The sequence below is a fragment of the Leptinotarsa decemlineata genome, unplaced genomic scaffold (genome assembly GCF_025532065.1).
Source record: "Leptinotarsa decemlineata unplaced genomic scaffold, Ldec_3_MD MMD2_P_RNA_scaffold_1, whole genome shotgun sequence".
Lineage (NCBI taxonomy): Eukaryota > Metazoa > Arthropoda > Insecta > Coleoptera > Chrysomelidae > Leptinotarsa > Leptinotarsa decemlineata.
This window is the reverse complement of record NW_027412523.1, coordinates 1,648,322-1,661,890: the sequence shown is the minus strand read 5'-3', so window position 1 is coordinate 1,661,890 and position 13,569 is coordinate 1,648,322. Positions and strand designations below refer to the sequence as shown.

Below are 13,569 nucleotides of genomic sequence, written 5' to 3'. Positions count from 1 at the left end.
ATTTTCCGGTTTGTTTCGGCAGTGCTTTGATTCAATTTGAATTCGTAGAGGAAAATTGTCCGAAAATCGCTTAACGACATCATGTAGTAATAAGCTAATATGTATAGAATAGGGGAGACCGCGGTTGGTTGGTACATTCATAAAATTTTGGAATCCGTTCGGTAAACACCAGCGTTGCTCGCATCTATCGAAAGATGTTTGAATACGCGCCAGTTGAAGACAGTTATCGTTGATGTGTGGCCGTTTTTTTTACTTTTACTTGGTGCACGTGGTTTTGTCACCCGTAAGTAAATATTTATGAGTTTGAAATATTTGTAATACCTATCAGTTTTTATTTGTAATATCAGTTTTATTGCTTTTTCGATAACAACAGAGTGTATATATTAAGAAAATTTGCACTTTTGTCAATACTTACCTAATATAAAACTTTGATTTATAATGTTATAACATTTAGTTTTGACATTTCTAACGTAAAAAAAATGCTTTGGGGATAGTTGGTACAAACTGTAAGGGGCTGGTTGGTACAGTGTACCAAGCAATCCCGGGGGCTAGCTTTACGTTTTTTTTTGTTTTGCTAATAGCTGGCTTTTTTAGAAAACCTTCATTTAAATGCGTACGTCTGAAAGAAAATCGGAAAGAGGCAAAATACCCCCGGATATTATGCTAAGGGCGGAAGGACAATCTCTAAGATCTGCTGCCAGTGACTTCGAAATTCCATTCAACACATTAAGAAGATATTGCTTCAAGTTTACACTAGAGGAACTACAATCAGAAAGAGAAATGCCTTCAACAGTTGTTGGATACTTTAAAAATAGACAGGTAGGTTTTTTAAAAAATATACTTGATGATCTAGTTTCTAGGAAAATTTTTGGTTTTAGATTTTCACCGAGCTTCAAGAGCCCAATCTCACAGATTACATAAAAAAAGCTGCCGATATTTAGTATAATATGATCTTACGCCCAAAGAAGTGAAAAGATTAGCTTATTTATATGCAACTTCTTTGCACCTGACGGTTCCAAATAGCTGGAAGAAAAATGAGATGGCAGGCCACGACTGGTTTACATAATTTTTAAAGCGAAATGCTGGATTGGCTATAAGGACACCTGAGGCCACCAGTTTGTTTAGAGCCACGAGCTTCAATAAAACAAATGTAGACAGATTTTTCAGCAATCTAAAAATTGTTCTTAGAAGGTATAACTTTAGTCCTGTGGATATCTGGAATATGGACGAAACAGAGATCTGACCGAATTGTGGGTAGACGTGGTGTCAAACAAGTGGGAAGAGTTACTTTGGGGTGTGCAGTTTTTGCCGCTGGAAATACTGTGCCACCTTTCTTCATATTTCGTCGTGTTCCTTTTAAGCCCCATTTTCGCCTGGAAGCGATCGAAGTGCCAATCTATCAGGCTGGATGAAAGAAGTTCATTTTATACAATATGTCCAGCATTTTATTCAATACTCCAAGGCGTCTAAAGAAAACCTCTCCTGCTTTTGATAGACAACCATGATTCTCATTTATCTCCCGAAGCACTAAAAATCTGCGTAGATCACGGCATTACAGTGTTATCCTTTCCGCCTCACTGTAGCCATAAGCTCCAAACTCTGGATCGCAGTGTGTATGGACCGTTAAAGAAGTTTGTCAATAGTGCTTGTGATTCTTGGATGACTAATCGTCCGGGTGCAACGATGACCATTTATGACATACCCAGTATTGTTCGTACTGAACTACCATTAGCGGCAACTCCAAACAACATTACAGCTGGATTCCAGGTTTCAGGAATTTATCCATTTAATAGGGATATTTTTCCGGACAGTGAATTTATGACTGCTTATGTTACAGATAGACCAGATCCTGAACAAGATTTGCAAGATATTGAGCAAAACGTAAATCCTGGTGAAGTATTGGGAGTTAAAGCAAATCTACCTGAACTTGGTCAAATTACACCCATCGAAGAGGCTTTAAAACGTGTCGACAACCCCTTGCCAGACCAAGAGACTAATCTCAACGAAGACGTGCAACAAGTTGGACCAAGCAGAATTGCAGAAAGTAAGACGTCCACGCCCCAGAATTCTCAGTGTCTCCAGTCATCTAACAAGGTAGCAACATGTAGTTTTACAGATCTCGAAAATTTGAAACCGTTTCCAAAAGCCGCAGAAATGAAACGGGGTCGCACAAAAAGAAAATCTGAAATCTTGACAGATACGCCTATTAAAGATGCATTAGAAGAAGAAAAAAAGAAAATAAAACGAGATCGATAAAAAAAAGGTCTTTGACAAAACCAAAAAGAACACAAAAAAACAAGCAAATGCGAAAAATTCAAAAATTAAAGACGATTCAAGCAGTCATGAAGAAATATTCTGCCTGCTTTGCGTTGAACCCTGGTCAAATAGTTTGCCTAACGAGAAATGCACCCAATGAAAATTGGGTGCACTGAAAAATGAAAAATGCGCAGATGCGGGCTTGTCCTACGTTTGTCATAATTGTGATTTGGATGGTTCTGACTAGATTATTCACTTTTTTAACGAATAGGTACCGGTTTTTTTTGTATTACAATTTTTTTGCAGGCTGATTCTTACATAAAAAAATAAAAACAATCATCATTTTCTTAGTTTCTGCCTTGACCAACCAACCCCAAGTTATGTACCAACCATCCCCAAATACGGGGTTGCTTTTGGTACACTTGCATACTTAAGGAAAAAATTAAATTCTGGATTTAGGATAGGCCCAAACATTATGTAATTTAAAATTTATATAAATAAAACAACACTAATCTGGAAATCAAATGTATTTTCTCACTGTCTATCAATAAAAAAATTAGAGGGGCTTCAATTTGAAAAGCGTACCAACCAGCCCCGGTCTCCCCTACCTACATCACTCAACACCTGAGACAAAACACAAAACAATCAAAACAGTGAACCCAAAAGAAAAAACCTCCAAGGAACTTGGATCATACTGAAGAGAGGTTTCACACTTAATCTTCTGGAAAGTACGGTATTCAATAAACTCAAAAATACACAATATCTCATGAACGACCAAATTTATTTCAATAATTTGCCCCTGCTGCTTAGTATTGTCTCACCAGGAAATTACACCTAGAATAAATCACTAGTAATATCATTAATTGTATTCACCTGTTTTTACTGGAAGTCAGTAAATTATGGATTATTTATCTGTAATCATTTAGCCTTCCTATGTTATAGAAAATCCACAATGGTTATAAATTTTGAAACAATAAAACACTTAATAACTTCTGGAATTTTATTCACAATAATAGATAATGGAATTTATATAAAAATAACAATGAAATCGGGTTATGTGACAAATGAAATGCCATTAAACAATAATTAAATTTATTCAAGGGAGGAACAAATACAACTCAAATTGACAAACGGGTCACCTTTCTTGTACAATTTCAAGCATTTATACTCAAACATAATTTTGATTTTATTTACATACATATAAAAATTGTCAAGTCTTAATCTTTGTTCCTAATCAACATCTATCTGGTACCATGCACCACATGTTATGGTTATTAAGAATGAAACTTTTCTAATCTAATCTAGTTTTTAATATTTTCTTATAGGGTCATTTTTATATGTTTAAAAATTACATAAAAAGCAGAAGTATATCTTCGACACTGATATTTTCTATCTAAAGAACACAAATTATCGATTTATGGATAATGGAACAGAATAACCGGTTAGGCTAAAATGATCAGAAGTTTTGTCTTAAAATTTAATCATTTTCAACACTAATATTATTCACAACTGTATGATCACATATTTATACCTTATCTTATTTTTACAAGAAGTATCACAACTCCCAATTGCATGAAAGAAAACAGTTCAATTTCCACAAATCTTAAAATCTGTACCTGAAACTAGGATTGCGATTCTCTATTATTCTCTAGTATCAAATTTTAAAACTGCTGTTAATGAAAAACACTTTTGCTATTCGATTCATCCTAGTTTCGGATACTTTCATTCGGAAATTGACAAACCACAGGAAAAAATGCGCCTACGAAACACCTAATATGTAAATTTATTGGACGTCATGATTTCATTTGAAAATTTCACTTGTTTCGGGAAAGAAAACCATTGAAATTAATCGATGTTTTGAGACTTTTCATTTAATAAAAATTATTTCCGACACATTTTGAACACTTACGAGTTTGTAGATATATACAGTTTATCATTTGAGGTGTTACGTTAATTAATTTTCAACCCTATACAGAGGTGGTAAGAGAATTCTTAAAATAATTTCGGCGATTTTCTGGTTCTGATTTCAGCGTTGATCTAGAGCGAAAAGTTGTTTAGGATACTCAAAACGAGTTTAGCTCAACATACAAAACAAGATCAATCTGGTCCCTTTCTGCAAATTACTTTTTGATTGCACCCTGTATATTTATTGTTAATATCTATAGCCATGAAACTAGAAAAATAATAGTTGAATATGTAGCTCTTTTTCTGAAGTTTTGTCTTTTAGTCCATTCGGATGAACTATGAATTAATTCGCAAAATTAATTGGGAAATAGGCTAAATTTATATTCACCATTTAACTGTTTTATAACCTTCTTGTACTGATACTTAGTGCTAACTTATATCCACTGGAAAAAAGTAACGACTTACGGTTAATGTCAAATATATCGATCTCTGTATAGGGTATGAAAATTATCCCAACATATCTGTTTGGCATTTACAGAGCAACAGATTTCACATTAACATATCTGTTTTAACAATGTGGCTTCAAGAAAAATTCCATTTAAGAACCTGCTACATATAAAAAATAATAAATTCATTTCTATCTTCGTAAAACCACTTTGCTTATAACATCTATACATTGTTTTAACAAGTTATTGAAATAATATATGAAGTGGATTATACAGGTAGTAGGTTCAATGTTCTGTCTACAGCATGCATGGAAACTTGAAAAACATTTCGGGAGGGTAAATTATCAGTTTTTTTTATTGAACTCGTGTTTTCAACAGCGGTATTTGGCTTTTTATGTATTACTTTTGTCAATTTTGGCACAGAGAATGACATTTTTATCTAATCAAATTATCCAAGAAGTGGGCGAGACTTTCGACATAATTCATAGCAGGATTCAACTTATAATGTTCACCAGATAAAATCATTACAAATATCGTGTTTAAATATTTTTCATTTTGAACTCTGAGAACATTGTATCAACATGAAAAAACTACAAAATACTTACGTTTTACAACCTCTGACATTTTGGTAAGGTTACCTACAAGGTAGCTGAAACTACATTAAAGAACTTCGAACATGTTTTCCATGTTTCAACACGTTATTTATAGTGACTTTATGTTCAGAACCCCATATATAAATTCCTGTTACTAATTTATTTTGCTTTTCGGGTGGCAGGCTTGGGTTACAATAACGGTCTTTTGAATATAATATTGAAGGTCTTCAACAACCACAAGGTTATAAAATTTCGAAAACACATAGCCAATTTTGAACCATTTCGATTATTACGGCTAAACAGTACGGATACATCGGAATTTCGGATTGCCAATGAAACATCAAGATTTTTTTAATTACAGTAATATATACAAATATGATCACAAAATTGACAGAGCATTTCTGTTAAAACTTCTCATACTTTGTCTCTGTTGTTTCAAGTTGCATTATCACTTCTTCTTCTTCTCTTTTTTATGGTCTTTGCTTCCCTTCGGCGCAGTAGACCAGTTTCTTTATTACGATGATGAATCAAGAACTGCATATCTCGAATACACTCACCGGCATAAGTAATGCATTAGACCCAAATTTTATGAAGAATCAGATTTTAAGGAATTGAGAACCTACATATTAATCTCTCATAGGATCGATTATTACAAATAAACAGCAAAAAGGTTAGATCTCAAAAAACTATGTCCACGGTTGTTTCAAAATTTTCAAATGAAGAACTTGAAATCAGTGAATTTTCGACTCATGTCTAATAATATAGTGAAAGTTATCCTGGTGCACGTTTATCTGAAGAAGATCATATGATTATTGTAGCTTTGCACGAACAAGGGTGGACCCAATGGCATATAACGAGAGATCTAGGTTTTATCCAGAGCATAGTTTCTAGGGTAATCTCGAGGTTCACAGCACGTGGTCATGTACACGAAATGCACCAAAGGGGTCGGAGAAGACGGAAAACTTAATGTCAGGATCGATACCTGTTGCAGTATGCACACAGGAAACCCATTGAAAAAGCACAAGGCTATATGGCAGAGATTTCCAAAGAACGTATGGTATCAATTTATCAAGCCGCACAGTTCGTAGGCGTCTTCTTAGTGGTGGTTCATTACGTTGGCGCGTTTTGTGGGCACCGAGATAAATGCCGCACACAGACGAAGACGTTTGAACTGGGCAAGAACCCATTCACAATGGCACCAATATCAGTGGCGAAGTATCATGTTTTCTGATGAGAGCCGTTTTGGGCTTATGAATGAATAGTATCGCATTCGTGTTTGGAGACCAACAGGACGTCAGCACCGACTGAATTTGGCATTGAATATCAATCCAAATTGACGTGAAAGCTATTATGGCTATGGGGTGCTATCATCTATGGAACACGAACACCACTGATAATTGTAGGTACCTAGGACAATGACGGGGCAATTTCACCTTCAAAATGTCATTTTGGATGTGGTTTGACTGTTCGCCGAGGCATCATAGGTAATGATTTTGTGATTATGGATGATAATGCCCCACCACATCAAACACATGCTGTGCAAAACGTTCTGGAGGAAGAAGAGTTACAAGGATGGATTGGCCACCGAACTCACCAGACATGAATCCGATAGAGCATGTTTGGAATTACATTTCGAGGAGGTTGCATACCAGAAATGATCCTGAACTGAACTGAATTTTCAGAAATTCGTACTAATGCACTTATTACACCTGTTAGTGTATATCAGATCATGTGGGAAATTGTATTAGAATTTAGGTATGTACAAAGGCGGCTCAAGGAGAAAGAGGAGGTAGAGCATCCTTAGAATTTCCATATATTTATTTTCTGGAGAATGCCGGGGAAAACTGTATATGAAGGCTATCTTCCGGGTTTTCTGGCCGTGATCTGCAGGTTTTTTCGCCTTTGAAAATGTCTACCGCAGCAGTAGACGAAACGTCAAGCATAAAAACCTGTACACCACGGCCAGAAAACCAGGCAAATAGGCTTCATACAGATATTTATTTTCCACCCAAAACATCAGAAAAACCAAACACGAAATTTCATAATTTACAGTGATTTTATTGATACCTATTGAGTGGAATCACGAAGAATATAATAATGAATAAACATTTTGAACATACAGAGTTCAACCTGAATTTAATAAATGATAGAATGCTTCTGAATTTTTTTGTTTTTCAGTAAAAATGAATGGATGTTTTGCAGCTGTATAACGTACTGTTGCAATTCACTATTTTTTTTACTGACCTTGAATTCGTTCACTGAGAAATATTAAAACCCGAAGTAAAAAAAATATGTCTGAGTTTTTTGTGTGCTCACCAGCCGCCCTTGAACTTATGTTGTTGGATTCATTATGACCTTCGCGTCAAGTATTCTGAATGATTACCTAGAAAATGATTTGATGGATTCGACTTAACAATATTTTAATGAATTTTGAATCTACAGTGTCACATACAAAGTCAGCTACATATGGAAGTTTTTTTCATTGAAAATTCTATTCAAAATTTCATTACGCAGCAAACTTGTGCTTTGGAAACCAGTCAAATTTGATTTTATCTTATAAAATCCTTGAAAAATCAACGTTCTCTTGTAGGTTTCGATACATGCCAAAGGAAAAGGTTGCCAATCGTTCATTGGTCTGTTATCAGTAAAAAAGAAAATGCACCACCAGAAAAACGTCTCTTATGTAGTGTTCATCTTGTTATTCATTTCTTTGTGAAATTGATTCGGATTTTGAAGGTGAAGTTGATACGTCAATAATTCAGTTCGTGATTTCAAACAATACAAAACTAATGCACCATTCCGGGAAGAAAATAGTACCATTGATCCAATCGAAATGAACTTTTCCCTTGGTTGGCTTTTGAAACAAATTTTTAGTTTTGGTCAATGTCAAATTATTGCGTTCAATAATTTAAGTTATTTTCTCCACGGATTTTCGTACATTTATGATTCTCAAATAATGAATGGACTGACCCGTTACTCGTTGAATTATTAAATTACTATCTATGACAGTAATTTAACAATTTTCACAAACATTCTTTTTTTCTAGACGTAACTTCTACCGAGGAAGCTACGGCCTTAGCAAAAACCGTCTCGAAATAAAAAATGTTTCGAAAATTTGTTCATTTATTATCATGGACAATTCACAAATAAGTTTTATGTACAATATTATCCACACAAGACAAAGTAGAAATTGTTCTTTATTGTGATGAGAATGTGCCATATCGAAATTTCCCTTGTATTTTTAATCACTGTCATCCTGGAGGAATATTCACTATATTACCGTGAGAAAAAATGGAAACATTCAAAGAAACTGGCTTTGTGGACAATCGTTTTAAGAAACCACATAATCCAATAAAGTATAAGAAAGAGGAACAACTCAATGTTTGTTTGAGCGTTGTTGAAAACGGAAAAACCAGTATTGGGAGTATCAGTGAAAATATAGGGGTTGACAAAGAAATTTTGAGAAGAATTTTGTACAAAAACAGTTGCCCACCAAGATCACCGGACTTATCTCCAATGGACTTTTATCTATGAGGTTATCTGAAACAAGAGGAGTGCAAGCACAGTTCATTTGCGAACAAAAAACATTTATAGTTCACCATTCGGGAGTGTTGAGCTAACATAAATCCTTTAGTTAATAAAAATGCCACAAAGTCTGTAATTGCAAGGACTATAATTAGAATAGGATGGTAAGGACAACACATTGAATCATGAACTACATGTCTTTTTATTTTTGTTGGGAATTTGGTTCAATGTTTTTACATATATAATGTTGAAAATGAAGACTGTAAGATTCATGAGCTTAATTCAACAAAAGTTGCGAAAAATATCATTTGCTCGAAAAATGCATCTAAATATTTTCAATTCATCTGCAACTAAATTCTTGGTGAAAACAATATCCAATGGGTTGTTAAAAAAATGAATACGAGCGTAATAAGAATGAATTAAAATTCGTTTAGTCGATTATTGACGTATTAGCGCCCATACACTGGATTTTTTTCATTAGTTTCACAATGAAATAGAAAAACTACATAAACTTTGCGAAAACGAAGACGAATTTCTGGGCGTGCAATTATTTTTTTCTGATAGTAAGCCAATGTGGGTATATTCTGGGCAAGATATGATATCGAAGCCTCGTATTCATCAAAATCAGGGCCGTATTTAGGGGAGGGCAGGCAGGGCTAGTGCTCCGGGGCTTCCACGGGAGAGGGGCCCTCACAATAATGATAAAAAAATATCCAAACTGTGACGGGCCAGAAACTTTAACGTTTTTTCTCCCAAACATTTTTTTGCAGTTTTACTAAGAATACTTGCACAAAAATAATAATAACAAACATAATAATAATAAAACCCGAAAAATGATGCATCTCTAGAGGAGTTTGCATCCTAAATCGTTCGTTCTACGGTTGAACTTCCCCCGACAACAGGAAGGCCGTGGACTTTTGAGTTTGGAGTGTCTACATGACAGAATGGTACTGGATATAGCCTGTCAGAAGATCGGATCCTCTTCTCTGCATGGTCCGTGACCATGAGAGATCAGGAATTGGACCATTTCTCTTTAGGGCAGTTACCCGAGCAGCTGATGAACTCGGTTTAGTTTCCGACACTGAACGAGGTGACCACAACTCTGTCACCGAGTTGGAACCGGTTCATCAAATACCTCATATAAAAGCCGTAGAGATCACCTCACTTCTACGGAAACACAAGGATAAGCCAATGCATGGTTGGTTCAAATCGGTAGAGCGAAAGATCCAACGAATTAAAAAAATAGAAAAAAGTCAAAGGGACAAGAGCAAGTTAAAATTTGGAGCGAAATTATGGAATTGAAAACAGCAACTCATTTCATTGACATTTTCGAAACTGACCTGTCAAATTTGACAGGTTTAGAGTAGCAAATGACAAAAGAAAAGGGGCCGTTTTCTACTCATTCTTCAAGCAACTATTTACTGTGGAATCTACTTCTGAATGGACCTTTAAACAAATTAAACTTCCATATTTTGCGCCCTCTATGTGCGACACTGTAAATAAACCATGTTTCTTGAAACATCAAAGCTAGATTCGAGAATTTTTAATTGATACCCTGTTTGGACTACGATGAAAATGAAACACAACGATAACTTTCATCTAACGAAGCTTAGAGTAGAGGTAACTGGTAAACGTGGTTATCAGTAAGAGTCCTAGGTTAATAAAAAATGTTTCAGTACCGTTTTTGTAACATTCGGCGGGTTTCTCTCCTTGGATTTTGGCGCAGAGGGCTTTGATGAAGTCGTTTTCAGCGAGGTCACTCTCTTCTTTCTTGTATTCCTCGCTGAAGACTATGGTGGGGGAGTTACCTAGAGGGTTTTGGAAATTTTTCGTTTGGTTACCTAGCTTGGCTAAGTATAGGGATCCTGTAACAGTTTGATAATCAGTTTATGAAATTGTAATATTGAAAAAAAATCGAACAGAAAAATATGTGATATGAGTTTCAATACTTTGCAACAATAGTAATTAAAAAGTAGGTGATGGTCATTTATATATTCGATAAAAATGAATAGATATGCATGAATCCTGAAAAACATATTGTTTAGAAAACATATATACATATTATATACAAAAAGAGGTAGTTGTTTTTGGATATTTGAGGACTCCCGGTGTAGGTGGTTGATCTGAAACTTGAAAAATTAAAGTAAGTACATTCAAATCATTGTTAATTGTTCCTGGTGTTGGTTTCAATAGAGTGACCTGCAAAATAAAACAAATTTAATGGTAAAATGACACGTCTTAGGATATGGTCATAAAAAACAACGTTTGAAGATCATCTTGTAGCTTCATGTCGAAAGTTAAATTACGAAATGGAATACATTCTGAATTGTGGTTGTTTTCTAAGTTACTGCCATCTTATGAAGTTTTCGAAGCACTATGCATCTGAAACTGACAAATTTAGTACACTAATTTCAAGATAAAGTGTCTAAATTTAATGTTTTACGATATTTCCTGATATCCCTTGTGTTTCATAGAATTCTTGAATGTAACCTGAAACAAAAATTGATTCATATTATTCACAAGGCACATGATGATTGAAATAGTTTTACAAACGGTTTTATTTAGCTTGCTCTGTTTGTTTGCTTCAAAGTTAGTAAGTGAAGTTTGACCCCCTCTTGGTGACAGATTGATCGGATATTTAGTACACATATTTAGTTTTGAAGACAATCCAATTTAATACATTCTGTATCATTGTTAATCCAAGATGACCGCAGCTACAAAATGGCAGATTACATAGTGTTTCACAACTACCTCAATATGAGTATCAAATGATAGGGCTTGACTAGTACTGTAGTAGTTAGGTTAGGTTGTATCCAAAGTGAGTGGGTCTATTCGACCCTCCAACGTAACCCATAAGGGTTTATTGTGGCTCGCACCTATTGACACTCGACCAAATAAACCCAGTTTCTTAACGAAGCTGAACTCTAAAAACCTATTTCGGTCCCCAGCGGGACAGAGCACATATAAAGTACGTGTTCTGCTGTTTCATCATTTTCCAAACAGAGGCGACACAGGCCTCTTACAGTGACCTGTAAGAAGGCCTGTTAGACATCATAGTTCATCCCTACTGTAGTCAACTGTTTGGTATCAAGCTTCAAAGTATGAATAAACGCGGAGTGAGCCAATCCTGGAAGATTCTGCCAGAAGTCCATAAATCTTTTTGCCATCCAAGTGTTCAATCTTTGTTTGGCAAAGCCTAAAGTGATGCCAATGATAGGTCTGGTCCGATGAAGCTGCTTGCAGCACCCTCCTTGGCAAGGGAGTCAGCAACCTCATTGCCTTCCAGGCCAGTATGGCCAGGAATCCAGACCAGAGGCAATTTGTTAAGTATTCCTATCGAGTAGATGCAAATGACAGGTTCTGGCCCGAAGAAGCTGCTTGCAGCACCCTCCTTTGCAAGGGAGACAGCAGCTTCATTGCCTTCCAGGCCAGTATGGCCAAGGATCCAGACCAGAGGCATTCTGTTGATGATTCCTATCGAGGAGAGTCGTTTTTGACAATTTGCTACCAATTTAGACGTTGCCTGGTAGGAGCCAAGAGCTTCCAACGCCGCTTGACTGTCCGAGAATATTTTTATTGGCTTGTGTATGAGGTTGGATTCTTCCAATCTCTTCGAACACTATTCAATAGTGTAAATTTTCGCTTGAAATACAATCGCATAGGTTCCTAGATAGGTTGATATCTCTGTCCTGGGCCTGCGACTGAAAACAACTGCACCAGATCCATCTGTGAACCAACAACTATCTGCTCTTGATATTTCCTTCTTCCGGAGTATCCAGTCATCTCTACAAGGGAACAGTACTTTATAAGGCAGTTCGTATTTGACAGTTGGAGGCATAAAGTCAAAGGTCATTTCCAGAATGCTGTGACTTCCAGTGTCAACCAAGTTGAGGTAAAATGTTAAAACGTGCCGGGAACTGTATGGCATTAGGCTGGATGAGAATTAGAAACTGAAAACTTGAAGATAAAATAAGTAAAAAAGTTATTTTTGTTGAACGGTTTCATTAAAAAATGTGCTAAAAACTAAAAAATAATTCGGAAGATCCTAGGTAGCTGTCACCTCACCACCTCAGCAATCTACGGTATTGATCAGATAAAAATAATAATAAAATCGTTGGGCGTAGTATTCACATATTTAGGTTACGCTACGCCCAACGATTTTTTAATTATTTTATCTGATCATTACCATATATTGCTGAGGAGAGTGGTGTGATGACTGCTATCAAGAACCTTCCGAATTATTTTTTAGTTTTCATTGCATATTTCAATAAAACCGTTCAACATTTGTTTCTACTTATTTTGTAACAATTCAAATATTCTATCGCTTATGAAGTCGAGCATAAAAAATCTGAGAAAGAGTTGAGAAATTGAAATTCCATGAACTTCTCTTCTGTAACAAATATTATGAATATAAAAATATCAGAAGGGTTCAAATATTTCACATTGAGAATATATTTCGAAAAATGAACTCACCCCAAGTGTATTAGAAAATAATGGTATTAATTAGAGATTGTTTGAATCGAAATTTATGTTTTGAAATCATGTAAGTTCAAAAGAAAATCAAACACGCAAATACAAAGAAGTAAGATAAAATACTGCGTCTTGAAATGATTCCTTCTTAGTTTATAGCGATAACGTTGTTATAAATATAAATATATAAACACCAAAGGCCTCCTCACGCTACCTTATGTTAGGTTTATGTATTATCAATACATTTCTATGAAATACAATTCAAATTGTTGCAATACGTTTTTAGATTCATACCATACGAATGTGTCACAGAAATGAGAACATGGACGGATCCAGAAGCTTTTCTCGGGGGGGGGCGAATATATATATATATA

The 13,569-nt window shown here is 35.4% G+C and overlaps 1 protein-coding gene and 1 long non-coding RNA gene across 2 annotated transcripts; one reads left to right on the top strand and one right to left on the bottom strand.

Annotated features, from left to right (window-relative positions):
* Positions 1-432: 432 nt before the first annotated feature.
* Positions 433-4,738, top strand: LOC141481083 (uncharacterized). The gene is made up of 2 exons (XM_074172202.1): positions 433-819; positions 879-4,738. Exon 2 carries the CDS (start codon positions 1,660-1,662, stop codon positions 2,254-2,256), a length of 597 nt encoding a protein of 198 aa, XP_074028303.1. The 5' UTR covers positions 433-819; positions 879-1,659; the 3' UTR covers positions 2,257-4,738.
* On the bottom strand, positions 3,332-13,319 carry LOC141481123 (uncharacterized). The gene is made up of 2 exons (XR_012464752.1): positions 13,199-13,319; positions 3,332-11,215 (listed from the first exon to the last, which is right to left on the bottom strand). It is a non-coding gene; the product is annotated as an uncharacterized lncRNA (long non-coding RNA).
* Between the last annotated feature and the right edge of the window lie 250 nt (positions 13,320-13,569).